General features: G+C 40.4%; 1 protein-coding gene across 6 annotated transcripts; it reads left to right on the top strand.

The window, feature by feature from the left end:
* The first annotated feature begins 270 nt into the window (after positions 1-270).
* CDV3 (CDV3 homolog) lies at positions 271-14,273 on the top strand. Of its 6 annotated transcripts, XM_043474383.1 has the most exons (6): positions 276-930; positions 1,624-1,700; positions 9,929-10,080; positions 10,580-10,739; positions 11,905-11,954; positions 12,083-12,306. In XM_043474383.1, the coding sequence occupies exons 1-6, from the start codon at positions 691-693 to the stop codon at positions 12,088-12,090; spliced, it is 687 nt and encodes a 228-aa protein (XP_043330318.1). In that variant the 5' UTR covers positions 276-690; the 3' UTR covers positions 12,091-12,306. The 6 variants fall into 6 exon arrangements, with proteins under 6 accessions (XP_043330317.1, XP_043330320.1, XP_043330316.1 ...); XM_043474382.1 differs by having other exon boundaries at positions 271-930; positions 10,586-10,739; positions 11,905-14,273; XM_043474381.1 differs by having other exon boundaries at positions 275-930; positions 11,905-14,273.
* Positions 14,274-22,774: the final 8,501 nt, after the last annotated feature.

The raw sequence follows: 22,774 nt of genomic DNA, 5'->3' as shown, positions 1-22,774 counted from the left end.
AACCCTCGACCAATCAGGAGGCAAAAGCCGTCATGTACGTCACTTATTTAGCATATACCCTCTCCCCGCCCCCAAGCCACAGCCCCGCCCCGTCTGAGGCAGGGATTGTCGCCTAAGCGCTTCGCCCTGGCACCTGATTGGCTCCCTTGCCAGCTCCGCCTCCGTCTCCTCTCACCGCCCTCCCCTCCACGCTCCCACAGTGGCGGGCGGAGCTAAGTACGCAGGCGCGGCCGCTGCCTCTCTTTTCTGGTGGCCCGCCCTCCCTCCTCCCCCTCCCTCCCCTCCCCACCCCCTGTCCCCTCCTCTCCCGGCCTGCGTGCTCGCGTCTTCCTCCTGCACTCGCCGCCGCTAACCCAGCACTCTCGCCGGAGCCTCTGGCCCGCGCGTTCCTTTTTCCCTCCAGCTGTGGAGCGGGCGGGATCCTGCACTGCGATCGCGGCAGCAGCTCCAGCCCGGGCGGGCTCGGGCGGCGGCAGCGGCACGCGAGCCCCCAGGAGGACCGTACCACCGTCCGCCAGCAGGCGGGGGGAGCCGGTCGCCCCGCTGCACACGCCTCAGCGACCCCGAGGGACTGAGGCGTCGCCGCGCCTGGGAGCTTGAGCGCCTAGCCGGCCTCGACCCCGAGCTCGGAGCCCCGGCGGGCCGCTCCCGCCGCCGGCCCCACCCATCCGGGCCGAGGAGGCCGCGGCCATGGCTGAGACGGAGGAGCGGAGCCTAGACAACTTCTTCGCCAAGAGAGATAAAAAGAAGAAGAAGGAGCGGAGCAACCGGGCGGCGAGCGCAGCGAGCGCGGCGGGCGGCGCTGGCGGGAGCAGCGGAGCCACGGGCGCGGCGGGCGGTGGGGCGGGCGCGGGGACCCGGCCGGGCGATAGCGGGACCGCGGGCGTGGGGGCCACTGGCCCTGGGGCCGCCACCAAGGTTGTGACAAAGGTGAGGGGCCGGGGAGTTAGGGCCCGGGCCGCGCGCTTGCGCCCATGTGCCCGCCCCCGCCTGCCTGCCTGGGGAAGCGGCCGAGGCCGGCCGGCGGGCTGACGGGCGCGGAGGCTGCCACGTGACGCGGGCTTCCCACGGCGGGCCGCCTCGCGTTCCCCGCCGGACCACAGCGGCCCAGTTCCCGACCCTCGTCGCCTGGCTCGGGCCAGCACGCAGGCAGGCGGCGGCACCTTCCCGGGGAATCGGCCCGGGTCGGAAGTACATCTATCGGGTGACGTCTACTCTGAGTAATTTAGCGTTCTGATTTCAGCCTAGTAGTGTGAACTGAATTTTCTAACAGTCACATTTGTAGCAGATCTAATTGGCTCGACTTGGTCTGGAAACCTGTAAAAGAAAAGTCTCATACAAGATTGAGGTAGACGTTTAGTTGTGGGCTTACTATGGACTTCATCCGACGTTTCCTGGTTGCTTTTAAAGTAACAAGTCTCATGAAGGAACCGGGTGGAAGTAACAAAGTTTAGTCACGTTTGTCCTCAAGCCTAGTGGCCTTGGGATTGAGCAAGGGCTTTGGCCAGAAGACGAGTCCACACTTTAGGTTCCAACCACTTTACCCCTTCTTAATAGTCTGATGGTTGTTTTAGCTGTGTTTTAAAAATAGCTTTAATTGACTACCTGGTACTTGTTTTACAGGAGGAAGATGAGTGGAAAGAATTTGAGCAAAAAGAGGTTGATTACAGCGGTCTAAGAGTTCAAGCAATGCAAATAAGGTATGGTTTGGTTACAGATAACGTTTATGTCACCCACCGGATAAATACTGTATGTTTGGGGTTTTTTTGTCCCAAAACAGCATCACAGTACTCTTGTTCTTTAGGTATGCTTATTACGACTAATGGATTGAGTCTATTCCTTCTCTGTGGTGGCAGCCCTTTTATATGCCAGTCAAATTAGCTGCCAGTTCTAAAATCCTGTGAGAGCTTGCCTGCTTCGAATCTTGGTTAGGCCTTTTTGAGACAGCTAAAATGGATTTTGTGCTTTCAGAATTTTTGCTTTTATTATTGGTGGGTTGAACTTAGCTTTTGTCTCAAAAAGGCCTTCAATTACATGGGTGGTTGTAATTGAAGCATAGTTACAGGGAAATACAGATTTTACCTATTCAACTTGTGTAATCAGCACGGAAGTCAAGAAAGGAAACATTACTGGTAGAGAAGAAAGCCCCCTTCCTAACCTCTTGTAGTCATTGTTTTAACCCCCAAATAACCACTGTCCTAACACTGTAGATTAATTTTCCCTAGAAATTTATAGAAATGGAATCATAGTCTAAGCATAAAGTTTTAAGAAAACAGTAATTCCTGAAAATTACATTGGTTGGTTTAGAAGATTTGAAATTAACATGTTTTATCAAATCCAGTCTATGGTAGTCACATGAACTTTAGATTCATGTAAATAAATGTCATGTTTTTGAAGGTTTCATGAAGAGAAAATCCACTGGCTTAGATTAAAAACAGTTTATTCCCAGTTTCAAGAAGCAAGTGATCCTAGGGAATTACCTCAGTGCTCTCACTACTAGGGGCCCAAGTTCTTTTACTGGTTGGGGAACTAGTCCTGCATACCATGCAGTGTGGCCAAAAAAGAAGTGACCCTGATGCACTGCCTTCCAGATTGAAGTTTGTGATTTATATTTACTCGTGACCACCTGGCACAGTGGAGGAAATAACTTTTCCTTAACAGAATACTGTTCTTTGACCTCACTCAGTTAAGTTCAGTCGCTCAGTCGTGTCCGACTTTGCGACCCCATGGACTGCAGGCTTCCCTATCCATCACCAACTCCTGGAGCTTGCTCAAACTCATGTCCATCAGGTCAGTGATGCCATCCAGACATCTCCTCCTCTGTTGTTCCCTTCTCCTCCTCTTTTAGTATCAGAATCTTTTTCAGTGAGTCAGTTCTTCACATCAGGTGGCCACAGTATTGGAGTTTCAGCATCAGTCCTTCCAATGAAGGACTCACTAGATGGTAATGTTTATAATGTTAAATAACTTGTTTAAAAAGCAGGGCTAATGTTTATGACATTTGTTGAATACTTACCACAGCTAGGCATTCATGTTCTAGGTGCTTTCAAGTTGTTGCAAAGTGAAACCTGATTGACAGTGGGAAACTTAGGGATTAGTTTCTGTAAATTTGAAATACCTTCCTGGTGGTGTGAAGTAGAGGTGATAAGACTGGAGGTTTATTCCCAACCACTTTTTGGCTTCCTTCGTGTGTTAGATGTTTTTGAAGAGGTATATATTTAGAAAATAATCCATTTTCTTTCTCCTGGCGCTTGGCTTTTATAAATGGGGAGGAGGGATGTGGAGTTGTTATTTGTGGTAGTGGAAGCGCCTGTGTGTTGGGTTCCTGTGTTCTGTGGTAGAGTAGGCTTTTGCTCTGCCTTTCCTGATTGCCAGGCCGTGAAATTTGTGTTCTCAAAGACTCGATTACTGAGCAAGAGCAGCACTTTCTGAAGGAAGAGGTTTCAAGTTCATTGAATGTTAGAAGTTGATGTTGTTATTCAAATACAGGATATTTAAACTACCATCTATTTTTGTCATTGACTATATATCCCATATCCATTCATGGTTATTTTTCTTTATTTTTTGGCTACTCCTGAGGTGGTGGAACATTACTTAAATCACCTCTGTCTTTCACTTTTGCCAGAGGTGTAATTAAATCTCAGTTAGTGTGAGCATTGAGGTTTGTTTGACCCAAAATAGAGCAGCTTTTATACTGCATTTTACATTTTTAGCATCTAGTCATGGCCACTTAGTGGCCATGCAGAGGTCTTTCTCTTACCTGCTAACATTGAAAAACATACCTTCTTCCTGAAGGAAGCTGCTTTTGTGGATCCTTAGTCATTATGGAGTCTGGGGTGTATCTCTGTTGCCTTCATAAATCTATAGAAGGGACTGTAAGTTTCCAGGAAAAGCTTGAGAGTGAGAAGCTTTCATAATAATAATTATGAGGTTTCATAATAATAACTGAAAGTTTTAACTTTATACTGAATTTGGGTCTTCTCAGGTGGCTCAGTAGTAAAGAATCCTCCTGCCAATGCAGAGATGGGGGGGGGGGGGGGGATTCAGTCCCTGGGGGGGGAAGATGACCTGGAGAAGGAAATGGCAACCCATTCCAGTAGGAGTGGAAATCCCCAGGGAAAGACACATTGGTTCAATAGAATGGAAAGTAGGTTACTCACACAAATAGGATGTAGTTGATAATAGAGCAAAAACATGGACTTAGGGAAAGACAAAGCTGGGCCTGCATCGTAGCCCTGCTGCTTATGTGTGACCTTGGGCGAGTTACTTTACTTGTGAATGTTCTTATCTGCTGAATTGAGATGACTGCTCAGATTTGTTGTGAGGATTTTGAACAGGATGTTCATAATATATCTGCTTGGTTCATGTTAATCAACTTCTCTATTTAGTGGATAGAGTGATTTACCCTTGGAAATTTTGCTGTTTAGCCATGAAGCATCTGCTTTATAATTCTAATATTTGAAGGAGTCGTGGAGACACTTTATGACTAAAGCACTAGGCTGGTGAGTCAGTGGGCTTTCCAGATTGCTCAGTGGTTAAGAATCTGCCAACACAGGAGATGCTGGGTCAGTCTCTATCGGGAAGATCCCCTGGAGAAGAACCCACTCCAGTATTCTTGCCTGAAGAATCCCATGGCCAGAGGAGCCTGACGGGCTACAATCCATGGGGTCACAAGGAGTTGAATGTGACTGAGCACACATGTATGCTGGTGAGTCAGTTCACTATAGACTTAATAGGAGAACATGCCATTTCAGGTTGGCAATAGTATAATCATACAAACAAAAATCCTCAGAGTTGCTGGAGTTCTTGAATGATTGTTTTCTATGGCTTGATCTTACCTTTTGGGCTGAAGCCCTTGGAAGGAGAGAGAAATGAAATATCTCTCTCCTCGGATATTGAAGGGGGGTGGTTATGCCTTTAATTTGTCATCTTTTTTATCCATGAGAGAGGCAGCCTTTCAATATGGGACAAGAGAAAATGAAACTTTAGAAATTGACTTAAAATATCTTGAAATTCTGTCTCTAGTCTTAATTTTTTTCCTTCTAACTTTTTGTGTTGAAAAATTACAAACCACAGAAAAGTTGCAAGAATAGTAGAATAAGTACCCTTATACTTTTGCCTGAGGTCTACCAATCATTTTGGCCACATTTGCTTTCTCTTTAGTTAGCTGCATACAGTCTTAAAAGTTCTTGGCACTAGTCGTAGTAAGCTAGCATGCTCAACCTTTGTTGAAGTTAAGTGCAATTGAAAGAGGGGAAGTTTTCAGCAGTGGCAGACATACTGTGTTAACATTCTAGCTCACATTTACCAACTAGCTCAAGATTTAAGTACCAGGAGTAGTAGGAGGTCACGTGTCAAGTTTTGTGTCTAAGTTAATAAATCTTATTCAGGATTGCATCATTGTTTACAGACAGGTTCTGAGAGAGAAGCCATTGAGATAATAAAAGAAAGCATGGTGCTTAAGCTTAGATTGTTGGTTGATAGTAGGACCTATAGGCCTTTCCCATCTTTAAAATGGATTTGAGGGAGAAAGATTTCATTTACTACTTGTTACTAAATGGTGAGCATTTGTCATGTTTCAGTAACATGAGCCCAGTGGTTGTCTAGAAATCTTTGGACAGCTAGACTTAAACCAGTTAGGTAGAACTAGTTAAGTTGTCCTTTGAAGAGAAGAAATTACTTCAGCATCCAATCTGGATTCATTGTAGAAAATATTTGATGTCCGGGCATTGATTGTTAGGTCTTGGAGTTGTAAAAAAACAACCACCACCACCACCACCACCACAACTCACGCTCAGCTGAACACCTGTGGGTCGTTTCAGTGATTTGTAGAGGCTGTGGATGGAGCCCAGGAGAGAGATGCTTAGATCTGCCATGAAGGGGCCGAGAAAGAGTCCTTGGATGGGTTACAGTGACATTTTAAGCTGCCAGGCATGACACGTCAGGTGGTTTACTGTCTCCCCAGTTTACTGTCATGGAAGTGGTTGCATAAAACCAGTGGAAGTGCCCATTATTACTGGCAAAAGTGCAGTCAAGTCTGGATTTTGTGTTAGCTGCTTTAGTGTTGGAAGACGGGAGATAGGATGCTTAAATTATGTAATGTTCCTTGAGATAAGGAGGTAAAAATATTATGTTTTTTTATAAATATACTGCTGTAGCATTTGTGATCCTAATCAGTCTTACTTCAAAAAAGTGAGTTTCTCAAATCTGAAAATACAGAAAATTTTCCTATCATATTTCAGAGCTATAAAGACAATAAAATGAAGTGAGAGGCAGCCTGAAAGAATATGGGCTCTGGAGTCCCACTGACTTGACCCTGCTTCCTTGTAGCCCTGGGGAAGGTCCTTTAAGTATCTGAATATGAGTTTCCTCATGTGTACAATGGGTCTTCTCCCCATCTTTGTTATTTCGAGGTTTAGCTTTGTAAAGTGGGTATAACACTGCCTGGCATAGTATAGAGATACTAAGTAAATACTCCTTTTTCTAGCATTATGATTCCTCCTACCCCACCAATAGCGCCGTATAGACTAAAGCATATTTAAGACAGTATACTTTGAGTTGTGATGATGAATTTATAGTGGCATTGTAGTTTTTAAAGCATCAGATTTAGCTGATGAGAAGCTGTATACTGGGTTAAATGTTAAATTTTAGCCTAGTTGTCTTCTGTGGAAATAATTCTTTGTAACATGTTTTTTGTTCTTTGACATTTGGAGGTTTGACATTTTCTAAAATACGTAAGTATGAAAGAGTAATACGATATTTAAATTATTTCTGTCCTGCTGTTGGTACTGTGGCATTTCGGCAAGGCTCTTAGCATCTCTGGGCCTTATTTCCCTCTTGAATGAAGTGTCTCAACTAGACAATTTCCAGTGTTAAGTTTAGCTAATATTTCAGAATCTTATGAAGCCAAAATACTAAGTTGTCTTGTGCCTATTATCAATATAAAATCCCTCTAATGAAAATATATCACTTATTTTCTAGTGTAGTTTATACTCTGGAGGTATTTAGGATTTGTGGGGGTTTTTTTAAAAATTCATTTCTGTCACTTGTCTCTGAGAGTGAAAAAAGTGATGAAGACTCTCAGCATTCTATCATACTAAATTGGAATTTTTCTTTTCTTTTTTTTTTGCAGATTAGGAAAACAATGTTTTGGTTTTTAGAACATTTGCAAAGTAAAGCAGCATAAAGAAATATTCAAGGGGTGATCAGTGTTAACATTTTTTTGGCTTTCAGTTTATTACAAGCTGATAATTTTGGAATTTAAATTATTAATCACCAAATATTAAAATAATTTAAGGAAATCACTATTTTAAAGTTATATATATATGTGAACACTTGTGATTCAGTGCATGAAAAACCATTTCAAAATGTAACTGACCAAATGAAAGCCATCATAGATTGGGGGGATATTAGAGTATAAAGTGCCATAAAATCACTTAAATCTTTGTGAGCCTTTTATATCCCCATCTGGCATGGATTGGGTCACTAGGACATTACTAACTACTTAGTCATTATAGCTAAGTGAATAACACCTGTGCTTTTATTAATAGCCCAAATTACATTATAGTGTAATTTACATAGGTATGGGTTCAGAAGTGGGTAACTTTTTTTAAAAAACTTCTTTTGGGACAATTTTGACACTTGAGTACCACTGTTAGACTCCTGGATAAACTATGACATTCATACTCTTACCTATTCATTCTGCTTAAAAGCTTTGGGAAGGTCATACTGCTTGGTATCCGTCTTAAAAGAATGTTTTCTTGTTGCATTTTTGTTTTTTCCAAATGCTATATTTTTTTCCTGTTAAAGGAATGTGATGCTTTTATGAAAACTCAGATATTAAAAAAGCATGTAATAGCAAGTGCTGACGGCACTTACTCTGTGCCAAACATTGTTCTGAGTGCTTTATGTCTATTAATCAGTCTTCATAATGGGGTTGTTATCCACAGTTTTATACATGAGGAGACTGAGGCATACAGAAGTTATGTGCTGTCCTTACTCTTTCTGGCTGGTAAATGGCAGAGTCTGCATGTATTGAACAGGCAGTTTGGCCTTAGAATCTGCTCCTAACTGCATGAAGAAAATAAAATTATGCATTCTAGCACCCACTTTTTAACATTTAGCTAAAAAATCATTCTAGATGTCTTTATTTATATTAGGTACATAGACTTTGTTTTAGTTCATTGTTTATATGAAATGATTATTATTTCCATATTAGTATAAGCCTAAAACATTATTTTAAATGACTGCATGGAATTCTACTACATGTTATCAACAAGGAAAATTGAAGGCTGGCTTAGCCATACTGTGCACCCTTTTTTCCTCTCAAACCATAGTCTTAAGTAAAATCTTGCTGTAAATGCAGATTGAAGGTAAGTTCATTCCACTTTCCTTCCTGTTGCCACCTTCAGCCTCTAAATTCTGCAGTTACCTCTGGTTGGTGGGCAGTGTTGCATGGTACCATTGTCTCATTGTGTCATTAAAGGAGACCATTAGCAATTCAAGAAATTTGTTGTATAGCCAGAACTTATTTTAATAGACATAGAAGGCTAACACCCTTAGATACCATTTTACAAAAACCAAGAGAAGCCTTTATGTTCCCAAGGTTACAGTCAGGGTAGAGGTCATGTGCACATTGTTATGACCATCATGGATCAGCCATCAAAAAGAGAAAATGCCTGAAAGAGTGGAAGGTCAAGGACAGTATGTTTTTTTAATAGAGGAAAGGATAGTTAGATTGATGGTGGAGATTGATAAGCTGAAGACCTAGGAAACACCACTAGTGTCATGGAAAATAATCCAGGGGAGAGGTGGTGTCTGTGCCAGATGCATCATCTGCAGGGACAAAGGAAGTTTGACTTGGCAATTATCTTTGTGCTGTCAAGCCAGTGGAACAGAAAGACAAGCTATATGTACTTGTTAATTTAGCACATTCAGGTTTACATAACACAGTAATAAGTAATCTAACACAAGGAGACATCATCAAAGATACCTTGGAGAGATTATACACTTCTGACTCAACTCAATTCAAAAATAGAAAAATTAAAAAGAGGCATTAAATAGAATCTTAGAATGGTATGTCACCACTGAGGATGTATTTTGCATTTGTAATCACTAGCAAGCCAAAGACTGAGTTCTTGTATTCTCTTCTTTAAATGGGTGAGACATCTCTGTTATTAGGAACCAGTTCTGTGTATTCCCTGTCTGGATAGTAGAGACTGATGCTAAACACTAACTTGTTTTCCTCTGTTGGAATGTGAATTAATTTTGAAAGTATTTTGTTACATGTACTAAAGGATTAGCAAATGAAATTAGACAACTTTTAAAAACAAGTCATTTGATCTGAATTGATATGAAAATATGCTTACTATAAATGGCTGTTTGTACACTTTGGTTCCAGAAAAAAATCTAGTAATTGTACTTTTGATTCTTTTTCTCTACATGTCAGGTTAGATTGACCTTTCTTCCCTGCCTCAATAGGGACTCCTATAAGTAATCAGCGTAGATTGTTATAAGTTGATGTGTTAGTACGTTAAATATTTCTAGATGTTCTTGACTGTATGAAATTTGCAAAAAGGGAAATGGAGACTGTCAGTGGTTTTATGAACTTTTGCCAGTGACGAATTCTTGCACATGAAGTTAAATTGAGGCCCCAATGCATAAAATGAAATTCCCTGTTTCTTCCTTTCCCTTAAAAAAAAAAAAAAAGACGAGCTTGGCGTTTGGGCTTGAAGAGGGTTAAGTACCTTCTCCAGAATCACAGATCAGTATTGATAAAACTAAGGATTTGGACTGAAAGATTTTCCACCTGAAAATTGGACTGCTCAGGTGCTTAATTTTTTTCAGTATCCCTCATGAGGCCTGTCCCCCAGGACCCAAACAAAAAACTTGTTTCTGTAATTGAATTCATGTACTTATTTTCCAATAGTGAAAAGGAAGAAGATGAAGTTGAAAAAAGAGAAGATCCAAGTGATAATTGGGAAGAAGGTGGAGGTGGAGGTGGTGGTGGTGGTGTAGAAAAATCTTCAGGCCCTTGGAATAAAACTGCTCCGGTACAAGCACCTCCTGCTCCAGTAGTTGGTAATCTTAATATTTCATTTTCATAAAGATGTGTTGTCTATAATTTTATAGGCAGTCAGCTTTCAACTAAATGCATGTTTGCAGTGAGTGAGTAGGGTCTTCTTTCAGTTGCTAGGAGAGAGAAATTTGTGTCTGATATAAACATGTTCATATCCTCAGTAAAGGAATTTGGAAGTTAAGGCTGTAGGCTGCTTAAGTCTTAGAGTAATCCTATAGCTTGCCAGACATGTTCAAGGTTTTGGGATTGTTTGTTTTTCGGTTTTTGACAGCTGACTGTACCCATCTTTTTTTTTTCCTTTTCCCATTTTACTCAGTCTGAAGAACGAGTTCTCAGAAGGGGAATATCTCGGATAATTTTCTTTCTTTCTGTTGTTCAGAGACCTTTAATGCAAATGAATATTGGTTTTTTCCCATAATTGTTAAATGATCAAGAATTCAGGAGTAGCTTGTTAAAATGCCAGGCACTGAGTGGTTTCTCTAAACTGTTACGAAATGTCAGTTACAGAAACCCCAGAACCGACAATGACTAGTGGCGTGTACAGGCCTCCTGGAGCCAGGTTGACCACAACAAGGAAAGCACCACAAGGACCACCGGAAATCTATAGTGACACGCAGTTCCCATCCCTGCAGTCCACTGCCAAGCATGTAGAAAGCCGGAAGTAAGTATTCTCAATATTTTGTTTTGAAACCTTTTGCCTTGGCCAGAAAATGGGGTGCTTGGTATTTGAAAACCCACCTTGGGGTTGCAGTAAAGCCCAGGCTGCAGCTGAGAGGAATTGAGAATTAGGGTAGGTCTTATATGCCCGGGAATTGGGGAGGAGAGGAAGAACCCTGGAAGGGCTGAGGGGAAAGAGCACCAAAGACATCTTCTACAAGTTCTTCTTTTCCCTGGTTTATGTCATTCTGTAGCCATGAGAAGTCTTACCTAGTTAGAATTTTTAATAAGTATTAGGTACATTATTGCTGCTTCAACGTTCCTTATGTTATAGACTAGAGAAATCAGCAATATTTTATTGTATTCCCAGTTAATGTGAATAGATGAAAGATGTTGACATTTATATATCTAATACTAAAAATAATCTTATTTCAGCAAGTACTTAAATGAATGCTACCTGGAGTTAAATGACCACATATGGGACATCCACATCTTATATAGGGACATGATTTTTTCTTTTAAGTAAATAAAATAGGAAGAATGTAAATGACATAATATGGAATTGTTGGGGAGTGGCTTTTAAATTAAATCTTAGCTTTTTTGCCTCTTTGAGGGCACAACTGACTTGAATCTAAACCTCTGGCCTTGCTCTGTCCTACACACGAGGCACTGATTCACCACACTCATCTTTATCTGATCCATTCCCATAAAGTGGAAGTGCAGAGAAGTCTCTGAATAATGAGTAAAACTTCACTTGAATGAGAAAATTGTTGCCCTTACTGACATATAAAAAAAAGAGATGTATTGTCCTTTTTTAGCTGAGAGTAAAGGTGAGTCTTAGAAGGATTCACCATGCCATTAGACAGCTTTTTAACTTTGCAGTTGTCTTGAAGTTGGTCCCCAGAACAGGATTTCAGTTGATAGTATTTGGTAGAATTGCTACCACAGAAAATATGACCATAGAGCTTCAGTACAGTATTCTATATTTTCTGTTCAATTGAAGCCTTAAAAATGGTTTTGATAAGGATTTTACACACCAGTTTCTCCCTCCTATCCCTTCCTCAAGATTTTTCCAAGGGGTGGCTTTTTTATTTTAATTCAAGAAAGAATATTTTCAGAACAGCCTAGTGAAGTAGAAATATTTACTGATTACATTTCTTTCCCCTTAGGGATAAAGAAATGGAGAAGAGCTTTGAAGTAGTAAGACACAAAACTAGAGGTAGGGATGAGTTTTCAAAAAACCAGGCCCTTAAACTTCAGCTAGACAACCAGTATGCTGTGCTTGAGAATCAGAAAAGCAGCCACACACAGTACAATTAAGGAATGGTGTTTGCTAACCCTTCTAAGGTAACTAAACCACAGCTAACCACCACGGACAGCCATCCATCTGATCTCTGCTGGATCTACAGCCGATGCAGACCACTTGGTATACGTGACTGACCATGTTGCACTATGGAAGTTTAAGTGTTACAACTGCTCTTTATGTGTATTGGCTTTAGGGGGGTTTTCATAGTTATATTAATGTTCAAACTAGATTCAGCAGTGTTCTTTCATAATGACTCTGTGAGTACGAAAAAAAAAAATCAAAAACTGCAGCCAGTGGTCATATCAAAATCTTTTTATGTTCAGATACTGAGCCTTCGTAAGGGTTGACTACCTCAGATTTGCTGCACTCATTGTGGACTTCATGTGGATCACAACTTCTGGATAAGAAGGTTACAGCTATTAAGTGTTGATGTGAAACTTGAAACCAGCTCTACTGGATTCCTATCAGAAATCCTGCAGAAAGTCAGCCATCTGGGTTCTGATCTGCTGTAAAAGATGAAGATTTAAGTGACCTTAATTAACCTGTCCTGTGCCCCATCTATAAGGAATACTCTGAGGTGGACTGTGGCTGGATTAGACTTCCTGGAACATGCCGCTCTCAAAAGAACTGATGTGCTTGGATAATCTGTAGGGCTCTGACTTATAATTTAAAACTTTGAGTTGTATTCTGAGGTAACCACAAATTAAATTCAACCAAACTTGGGTCACCAAGTGGGGAAAGGGGTAGGAGGGAAGAATCTTATTTCTTTTAGTAATTTTTTATTTGGGTAATGCTTTTTCTGTGTTCCATATTAAGGCTTTTTTTTTTTTTTTTTGCTATCACTTGGAATAGTTCTTTGACAGAGCTTATTGCTTAGCTCAGTAACCTGAAGTATACATTGGAATTGTGAAATGTCTCATGAATTTGCCAATCCCTAGAGTGGAACCAAATGGCCTTTAATGTAAAGGGCAGTAAATGCAGGGGGCTCTACTTCAGGTGCTGCTAAAGCCTCCTCTAATCAGGTCTAAATTGTATAGTAAACTGGTGGAAAGACTTTGTTTAGTTTCTGCTCAGGCCAAGGGAATCACTGTCCTGTCCTTACAAATTTAAAGCAGTAAGAGCAGAACCTCAACCTGAAACCCACTTAAGTTTCACAGATCTTGCATGATCTTTGACAAGAATTCCAGATGCACTTGTGCCCAAACATTTAAGGTGTTAGGTATTCTGTAGATGCAGTGATTGTCCCAGCCTAGCTTTGGTATCAACCTTCTGGTGTGTCTTTAAGTTGATCATTTGGAGCGCGTCAGGGGTGAAAGACAGGTGATGTAGCACTTCTGTTTTTAATAATTACAGCTTAAACTATCCAGTAATTTTTAGTCCTGAAAACGGACACCAGGACGCTACCCAGGATTACTGAGAAGTCTTTCCATCTAATGAGATAGTCTCGTTATTTCCTAGTTTTGTATCTTCAGTAGAAATATTTCAAAGTGGCATGTGACCACTTGATGCAGAGTCTGGATTTCTCTATAATAAAATCCCTTTGCCAAATGTAGGAGTTGCAGACTTGCTACTGGCAAGAGTGAAGCAAATGGGTGAGTAAAACTATCCTGTTGTGGGAGCATTTTCCTCTAGGAGTTGAGTCTTGATAAAAGTGTCAATGCAGGAATCCCACTCCTGGGAAGCTAACAGAATCACCTGATGGGACCTGCAAACTGTATCTGGGCAATAATGTTGGAGTTACTTGAGGTGGCAGGCAGGATGCCTATGTTCTGATGTGCTTGGGTGAGTAGCTGAGCCAGCCAAGGAGAGGTTGGATGATTGAGAAACAAAGGATTCTTGGTTAATCTGAAGACTTCATTTGGGAACCAAAAATCTTTTAACAAATAATCTCTTGAACCTTGAGCCACATATTTCCCCTGAAAAGTGCATTTTTTCCAGCAAAATTTTGTTGGGGGTTATGTTATTGAGGAACAGAGATGAATATATGGAAAAGTTATTTAATGGCATAGAAATCTAAAGACCTGCAAGGAGACTTAAAAATCCCAACCCTTGTTACAACTTTTTAAAAGATTGTGGAATTATCAAAGTGCACATGAATCAAGTTTTAATATGCTGTATGATGGGTGGATGAGGCTGTCCATTGTACCATTTCTTTCTTTGAATTCTCAGGCATGGTTTGGCAGTGCAAAAACTATGTGTCATTAACAAATTCAATAAAAGTAAATATATGGATTTTGGAGTCTGGTTTTTGCTCAACTGGTAACTTATCCTCTATCTTTGCAAATGGAGGATTGATGACATTTCTAGTTTGCTCTGGGAGGATGATAATCTCATCCTTAGTGACCTTCCCATTTGAGAAATGTTTGTTTTTAATGTTAAAAAACCAGACCTGGAATGAAATTGTGAAGCTGTGATGAATATTCTTTTCCAAGGTAAAAACTGAGATGCACACTTGTCTTCATTGCTGTATTAAGCTTTGTTGTCTTAGACCGTGGCAGGGGAATCTACACTATCTACTGTGTCTACTATGTAAACTAAAGATTTGAGGCCTTATCCTCAGAAGCTTACAAATTTCTCGAATGAGAAATTTCAGAGTTTAGTCTGGATTATAGTCCCTACTAGGCTTCCTTGGTAGCTCAGATAAAGGATCCACCTGCAATGCAGTAGATCCTGATTCAATTCCTAGGTTGGAAAGTTCCCCTGGAGAAGGGATAGGCTACCCACGCCAGTATTCTTGGGTTTCTTTGATGGCTCAGACAATAAATCTGCCTGCAATGTGGGAGACATGGGTTGGAGACCTGGGTTCAATCCCTGGGATAGGAAGATCCTCTGGAGAAGGCCATTGAAACCCATGTCAGTATTCTTGCCTGGGGAATCCCACATGGACAGAGGAGTGTGGTGAGCTGCAGACCATGGGGTCAGAGTCAGACATGACTGAGCAACTAAGCACAGCATAGCACATGTAGTCCCTAAATTTCTAAACAATAGAGAAAGTATATTTTAAGTAATTTCTGAAACACCAAAAGTCAAATACAAGTATTTGAACTATTCATTTTGAAATGTAAGTGTATGTATTTTTTTCAAGCCTACAACTCATTTGTTTAGTAATTGAATTATGTACCTGTTAATGTTCCTCATCCATTTCACCCATCTCCATATGCCCATCTCTCCTCTGGCAAATACAAGCTCGAAATTCTGTTACTTTTTTTTTCTTTTTTTAATTCCACCTATAAGTGGAATCATTACTTGTCTGACTTATTTCACTAAGCATAATGCCCTCCAAGTTCATCCACATTGCTGATGGCAAATTTTCTTTCTTTTTTATGGTTGAGTATGCGGGCTTCCCAGGTGGCTCAGTGGTAAAGACTCCACCTGCCGATGCAGGAGACAGGAAACGGAGGTTCAATCCCTGGATCTGGCAGGCAGACTGGGGAAGGAAATGGCAACCCACTCCAGTATTATTGCCTGGGAAGTCCCATGGACAGAGGAGCATGGCAGGCTGCAGTCCATGGGGTCACAAAGAGTCAGACACAACTTAATGACTAAACAATTATTCTATATATGTAATACATTTTTTCATGTGTATGTTGATGGACACAGGTTGCTTCCTGTTACAGTAGCTTGGCTATTGTAAATAATGCTGCATTGAACATAGAGATGCATGTGTCTTCAATTTAGAGATTTTTCTTGTCTTGGATAAACACCCAGGAGTGGTATTGCTGGGTTGTACAGCAGTTTTTTTTAATTTTTTGAGAAATATCCATACAGTTTTCCATAGTGGTTGCACAGATTTACATTCCCACAAATAGCATGAGGGTTCCCTTTTCTCCACATCCTTGAGAACACTTACTTTTGTCTTTACGATAATGGCCATTTTGGCAAGTGTGAGGTGATATTGTGGCTTTGGTTTACATACGTTTCCCTGATTAATGCTGATGTTGAACATCCTTTCATGTGTCTGGCTACCTGTATGACTTCAATGGCAAAATGTCTTCTCAGGTCCTCTGTCCATTTGAAGTTTTTTTTTTTTTTTTTGGTCCTGCCGCACAGCATGTGGGATCTTAGTTACCCAACTGGGAACCAAAACCTTGCTCCCTACAGTGGAAGCATGAAGCCTTAACCACTGGACCACCAGGAACGTCCTTGTGTGAGTTAAATTTGGACATTAACATGACTGATTCATGTCACTGTATGACAAAAACCACTACAATATTGTAATCAGCCTCCAATTAAATTAATTTTTTAGAAATTTGGACATTAAGCACTTACCAGATATATCCTTCGCAAATACCTTCTCCCATTCAGTAGGTGGCCTTTTCATTTTGTTGGTAGTTTCCTTCACTGTGCAAATGAGTTAAAGCTTTTTAGGTAGATGTAGTCTCATTTTTTTGTTTCTTTTGCCTGAGGAGACATCAAACAAATGGAGAAAAAGGGGAGGCAACAGCAGATTTTATTTTCTTGGGCTCCAAAATCACAGCAGATGGTGACTGCAGCCCTAAAAAGACACTTGCTCCTTGAAAGAAAAGCTATGACAAACCTAGACAGTGTATTAAAAAGCAGGGACATCACTTTGCCAACAAAGATCCATATAGTCAAAATTATGGTTTCTCTAGTAGTCATGTATATCCATATATACATGAGAGTTGGTCATAAAGAAGGTTGAGTGCTGAAGAAATGACGCTTTTGAATTGTGGTGCAGAAGACTAAGTCCCTTGGACTGCAAGGAGATAAAACCAGTCAATCCTAAAGGAAATCAACCCTGAATATTCATTAGAAGAACTGAAGCTGAGGCTCCCAATACTTCAGCTACCTGTTGTGAAGAGATTCTGGAAGAGACTTTTCTATTGGAAAAGACTGATGCTGGGCAAGATTGAGGGCAGGAGAAGAAAGGGGTGACAGAGGATGAGATGGTTGAATGGCATCACCGACTCAGTGGACAAACTCCAGGAGATAGTGGAAGACAGGGAAGCCTGGCATGCTGCAGCCCATGGGGTCACAAAGAGTTGGACACAGCTTTGCAACTGGAACAATAGAGAATAAAGAGTATGGTCCCTATGTTTTTTCTTTTAGAAGTTTTATGGTTTCAGGTCTTACATTTAAATCTTTAATCCATTTTGAGTTTATTTTTATGTATGGTGTGAGTAAGTAGCCCAGTTTCTTTTCCAGGTAGCTGTTCAGTTTCCCAAATCATTTATTAAAGAGGCTGTCTTTTTTCTGTTGTATGTCCCTTATCATAGATTAATTGATGATATAAGTGTGGGTTTGTTTCTGGTTCTTTTCCATTGATCTATGTATGTTTTTATGCCAGTACCATGCTGTTTTGATTACTATAACTTTGTAGTATACTTTGAAATCAGGGATCATGTTACCTCCAGCTTTGTTCTTTCTCAAGATTGTTTTGCCTATTTGGTGTTTATGGAAATTTTAGAATTATTCTAGTCCTATGAAGAATGTTGTTTAGTTGCCAAATCATGCCTCCTTGCAAACCCATGGACTGCAGCATACTAGGCTTCCCTTTCCCTCACCACCTCGCAGAGTTTGCCCAAGTTCATGTCCATTGAATTGGTGATGACATCCAACCATCTCACCCTCTGTCCCCTCTTTTTCTGCCTTCAATCTTTGCCCACGTCAAGGTCTTTTCCAATGAGTCAGCTGTTTGCATCAAGTGGCTAAAGAATTGGAGCTTCAGTATCAGCCCTTCCAATGAGTATTCAGGGTTGATTTCCTTTAAGATTGACCGGTTTTGATCTTGCTGTCCAAAGGACTCTCAAGAGTCTTTTCCAACACCACCGTTCAAAAGCATCAGTTCTTCAACGTTCTGCCTTCTTTATGGTCCAGCTCTCACATCCATACATCACTGCTGGAAAGACCATAGCCTTGACTATATGGCCCTTTGTCAGCAAAGTGATGTCTTTGCTTTTTAACACACTGTCTAGGTTTGTTAGAGCTTTCCTGCCAAGAAGCAATCATCTAATTTCATGACTGCTGCAGCCACCTTTAGCAGTGATTTTAGAGCATAAGAAGAGGAAATTGTCATTACTTCCACCTTTTTTCCTTCTATTTGTCATGAACTGATGGACTGGATGCCATGATCTTAGTTTAATATTGAATTTTTTTTTTTTTGGCTTATATTTTTTTTCAATTTTTTAATTTTTTTTATGTGAAAAGGAGATCTTTTTATTTTTTTTTTAATTTTTTTATTAGTTGGAGGCTAATTACTTCACATAATATTGAATTTTAAGCCAGCTTTTTCACTCTCCTCAACAAAATGCTCTTAAGTTCCTCTTCACTTTGTGCCATTTGAGTGGTATCATCCACATATATCTGAGGTTGTTATTTCTTCTGGCAATCTTGATTTCAGCTGTAGCTCATCCAGCCCAGCATTTCATAAGATATACTCTGCATATAAGTTAAATAAACAGGGTAACAATAAACATCATTGTGGAAAATATCATTGGGATTGCATGAATCGGGATTGCATTGAATCTGTAGAGTATGGTCATTTTAACAAAATTCTTCAGTCCATGAGCACCATACATCTTTCCATTTGTTAGTGTCGTCAATTTCATTCATCATTGAGTACAGGTCTTTCACCTTAGTTAGATTTATTCTTTGTATTACTTTTGAGGAGACTGTAAACAGAATTTTTCTTTCTGATAGTATATAGAAATGCAATACATTTCTATATATTAATTTTGTATCCTGCAACTTTACTGAATTCATTGGTAAGTTCTAATAGTTTTTTTGGTGGCATCTTTAGGATTTTATTGGGCTTCCCTGTTAGCTCAGTTGGTAGAGAATCTGCTTCCAGTACAGGAGACTGGGGTTCAATTCCTGGGTCAGGAAGATCCCCTGGAGAAGGAAATGTCAAACCACTCCCATCTTCTTGGCTGGAAAATCCCATGAAAGAGAAACCTGGTGAGCTGCAGTCCATGGGGTCACAAAGAGTTGGGCACAACTGAGCCACTAACATTTTCACTTAGGATCTTGTATATATTAGGATCATGTCATCTGCAAACAGTGACAGCATTACTTCATCCTTTGAATTTCTTTTATTTTTCTCATCTGATTGTTGTTACTAGGACTCACAATACTATATTGAATAGAAGTGGTGAGAGTGGCACTACTATTCAACATAGTTTTGGAAGTCCTGGCCGCCACAGTCAGGGAAGAAAAAGAAATAAAAGGAATCCAGATTGGAAGAGAAGTAACTCTCACTGTTTGAAGATGACATGATCCTCTACATAGAAAACCCTAAATATGCCACCAGAAAATTACTAGAGCTAATCAATAAATAATCATGATGGTGTGATCACTCCCCTGGAGCCAGACATCCTGGAATATGTAGTCAAGTGGGCCTTAGAAAGCATCACTGTGAACAAAGCTAGTGGAGGTGATGGAATTCCACTTGAGCTATTTCAAATCCTGAAAGATGATGCTGTGCAAGTGCTGCATTCAACATGCCAGCAAATTTGGAAAACTCAGCAATGGCCACAGGACTGGAAAAGGTCAGTTTTCATTCCAATCCCAAAGAAAAGCAATCCCAAAGAATGCTCAAACTACCGCACTGTTGCACTCATCTCACGTGCTAGCAAAGTAATGCTCAAAATTCTCCAAGCCAGATTTCAGCAACACATGAACCATAAACTTCCAGATGTTCAAGCTGGTTTTAGAAAAGGCAGAGGAACCAGAGATTAAATTGCCAACATCTGCTGGATCATCAAAAAAGCAAGAGAGTTCCAGAAAAACATCTATTTCTGCTTTATTGACTATGCCAAAGCCTTTGACTGTGTGAATCACAATAAACTGTGGAAAATTCTGAAAGAGATGGGAATACCAGACAATCTGACCTGGCTCTGGAGAAACCTGTATGCAACAGTTAGAACTGGACATGGAACAACAGACTGGTTCCAAATAGGAAAAGGAGTACGTCAAGGCTGTATATTGTCACCCTGCTTATTTAACTTATATGCAGAGTACATCATGAGAAACACTGTGCTGGATGAAGCACTAGCAGTAATCAAGATTGCCAGGAAGAATATCAATAACCTCAGATATGCAGATGACACCACCTTTATGGCAGAAAGTGAAGAGGAGCTAAAAAACCTCTTGATGAAAGTGAAGGAGGAGAGTGAAAAAGTTGGCTTAAGCTCAACATTTGAAAACTAAGATCATGGCATCTGGTCCCATCACTTCATGGGAAATAGATGGGGAAACAGTGGAAACAGTGTCAGACTTTATTTTGGGGGGGCTCCAAAATCACTGTGGATGCTGATTGCAGCCATGAAATTAAAAGACGCCTACTCCTTGGAAGGAAAGTTTTGACCAACCTGGATAGCATATTTAAAGGCAGAGACATCACTTTGCCAACAAAGGTCCGTCTAGTCAAGGCTGTGGTTTTTCCAGTAGTCATGCATGGATGTGAGAGTTGGATGGTGAAGAAAGCTGAGCGCTGAAGAATTGATGCTTTTGAACTGTGGAGAAGATTCTTGAGAGTCCTTTGGACTGTAAGAAGATCCAAACAGTCCATCCTAAAGGAGATCAGTCCTAGGTGTTCATTGGAAGAACTGATGCTGAAGCTGAAACTCCAATACTTTGGCTACTTCATTTGAGGGGTTGACTCATTGGAAAAGACCCTAATGCTGGGAAGGATTGGGTGCAGGAGAAGAAGGGGGCGACAGAGGATGAGATGGCTGGATGGCATCACTGACTCAATGGACATGGGTTTGGGTAGACTCCGGGAGTTGGTGATGAACAGGGAGGCCTGGCTTGCTGTGATTCATGGAATCACAAAGAGTCAGACACAACTGAATGACTGAACTGAACTGAATCAATAAATATGGTAAAGTTGCAGGATACAAAATTAATACACAGAAATCCCTTGCATTCCTATACACCAATAATGAAAAATCTGAAAGAGAAATTAAGGAAACAATCCCTTTCATCACTGCAATGAAAAGAATAAAATACTTAGGAATGAATTTACCTAAAGAAACAAAAGACTTGTATACAGAAAAGTATAAACACTGATGAAAGAAATCAAAGATGATGCAAATAGATGGAGAAACATACCATGTTCTTGGATTGGAAGAATCAATATAGTGAAAATGAGTATACTTCCCAAAGCAATCTATAGATTCAACACAATCCCTATCAAACTACCATGTTATTTTTCATAGAAGTAGAATAAATAATTTCAAAATTTGTATGGAAACACAAAAGACCCTGAATAGCCAAAGCAATCTTGAAAAAGAAGAATGGAACTGGAAGAATCAACCTGTCTGACTTCAGACTATACTGCAAAGCTATAGTCATCAAGACAGTATGGTACTGGCACAAAGACAGAAATATAGATCAATGGAACAAAATAGAAAGTCCAGAGATAAATCTACTCACCTATGGACACCTTATCTTTGACAAAGGAGGCAAAAATATACAATGGAGAAAAGATAGTCTCCATTGTATATGTATGGGAAAACTGGTCAATTACATGTAAAGGAATGAAACTAAAACACTTTCTAACACCCTACACAAAAATAAACTCAAAATGGATTAAAGATCTAAATGTAAGACCAGAAACTATAAAATTCTTAGAGGAAAACATAAGCAGAACACTCTTCGAAATAAATCACAGCAAGATCCTGTATGACTAACCTCACTGAGTAATGGAAATAAAACTAAACAAATGGGACCTAATTAAGTTTAAAAGCTTTTGCACAACAAAGGAAACTATAAGCAAGGCAAAATGATAGCTCTCAGAATGGGAGAAATAATAGCAAAGGAAACAGTTGACAATTAATCTCCAAAATATACAAGCAGCTTATGCAGCTCAATACCAGAATAACGAACAACCCAATCAAAAAGTGGGCCAAGGACCTAAACAGACATTTCTCCAAAGAAGACATACAGATGGCTAACAAATGAAAATATGCTCAACATCACTCATTAGAGAAATGCAAATCAAAACCACAATAAGGTATCATCTCACACCAGTCAGAATGACCATCATCAAAAAGTCTACAAACAATGCTGGAGAGGGTGTGGAGGAAAGGGAACCCTCTTACACTGTTGGTGGGAGTGCAAACCACAACAGCCACTATGAGAACAGTGTGGAGATTCCTTAAAAAACTGGGAGTAGAATTGCCATATGACCCAGCAATCTCACTGCTGGGCATACACCCCTAGGAAACCAGAATTGAAAGAGACACATGTACCCCAATGTTCACTGCAGCACTATTTACAATAGCTGGGACATGGAAGCAACCTAGATGTCCATCGGCAGATTAAGAAAGTTATGGTACGTATACACAATGAAATATCATTCAGCTATAAAAAGGAACACATTTAAGTCAGTTCTAATGAGGTGGATGAACCTGGAGCCTATTATACAGAGGGAAGTAAGTCAGAAAGAGAAAGATATTAACACATGTATATGGAATTTAGAAAGATGGTACCAACGATCCTACATGCAGGGCAGCAAAGGAGGCAGATGTAAAGAATAGACTTTTGGACTCAGTGGGAGAAGGTGAGGGTGGGATGATTTGAGAGAATAACATTGAAATTATACATTATCATATGTGAAATAGTTAACCAGTACAAGTTTGATGCATGAAGCAGGGCACCCAAAACCAGTGCTCTGGAACAACCCAAAGGGATAGGTTGGGGAGGGAGGTGGGAAGGGGTTTCGGGATGGGGGAGGGGCAGACACAGGTATACCTGTGGCCAATTCATCT

The sequence above is a fragment of the Cervus canadensis genome, chromosome 7 (genome assembly GCF_019320065.1).
Source record: "Cervus canadensis isolate Bull #8, Minnesota chromosome 7, ASM1932006v1, whole genome shotgun sequence".
Lineage (NCBI taxonomy): Eukaryota > Metazoa > Chordata > Mammalia > Artiodactyla > Cervidae > Cervus > Cervus canadensis.
This window is presented reverse-complemented; position numbering and strand designations above follow the sequence as displayed.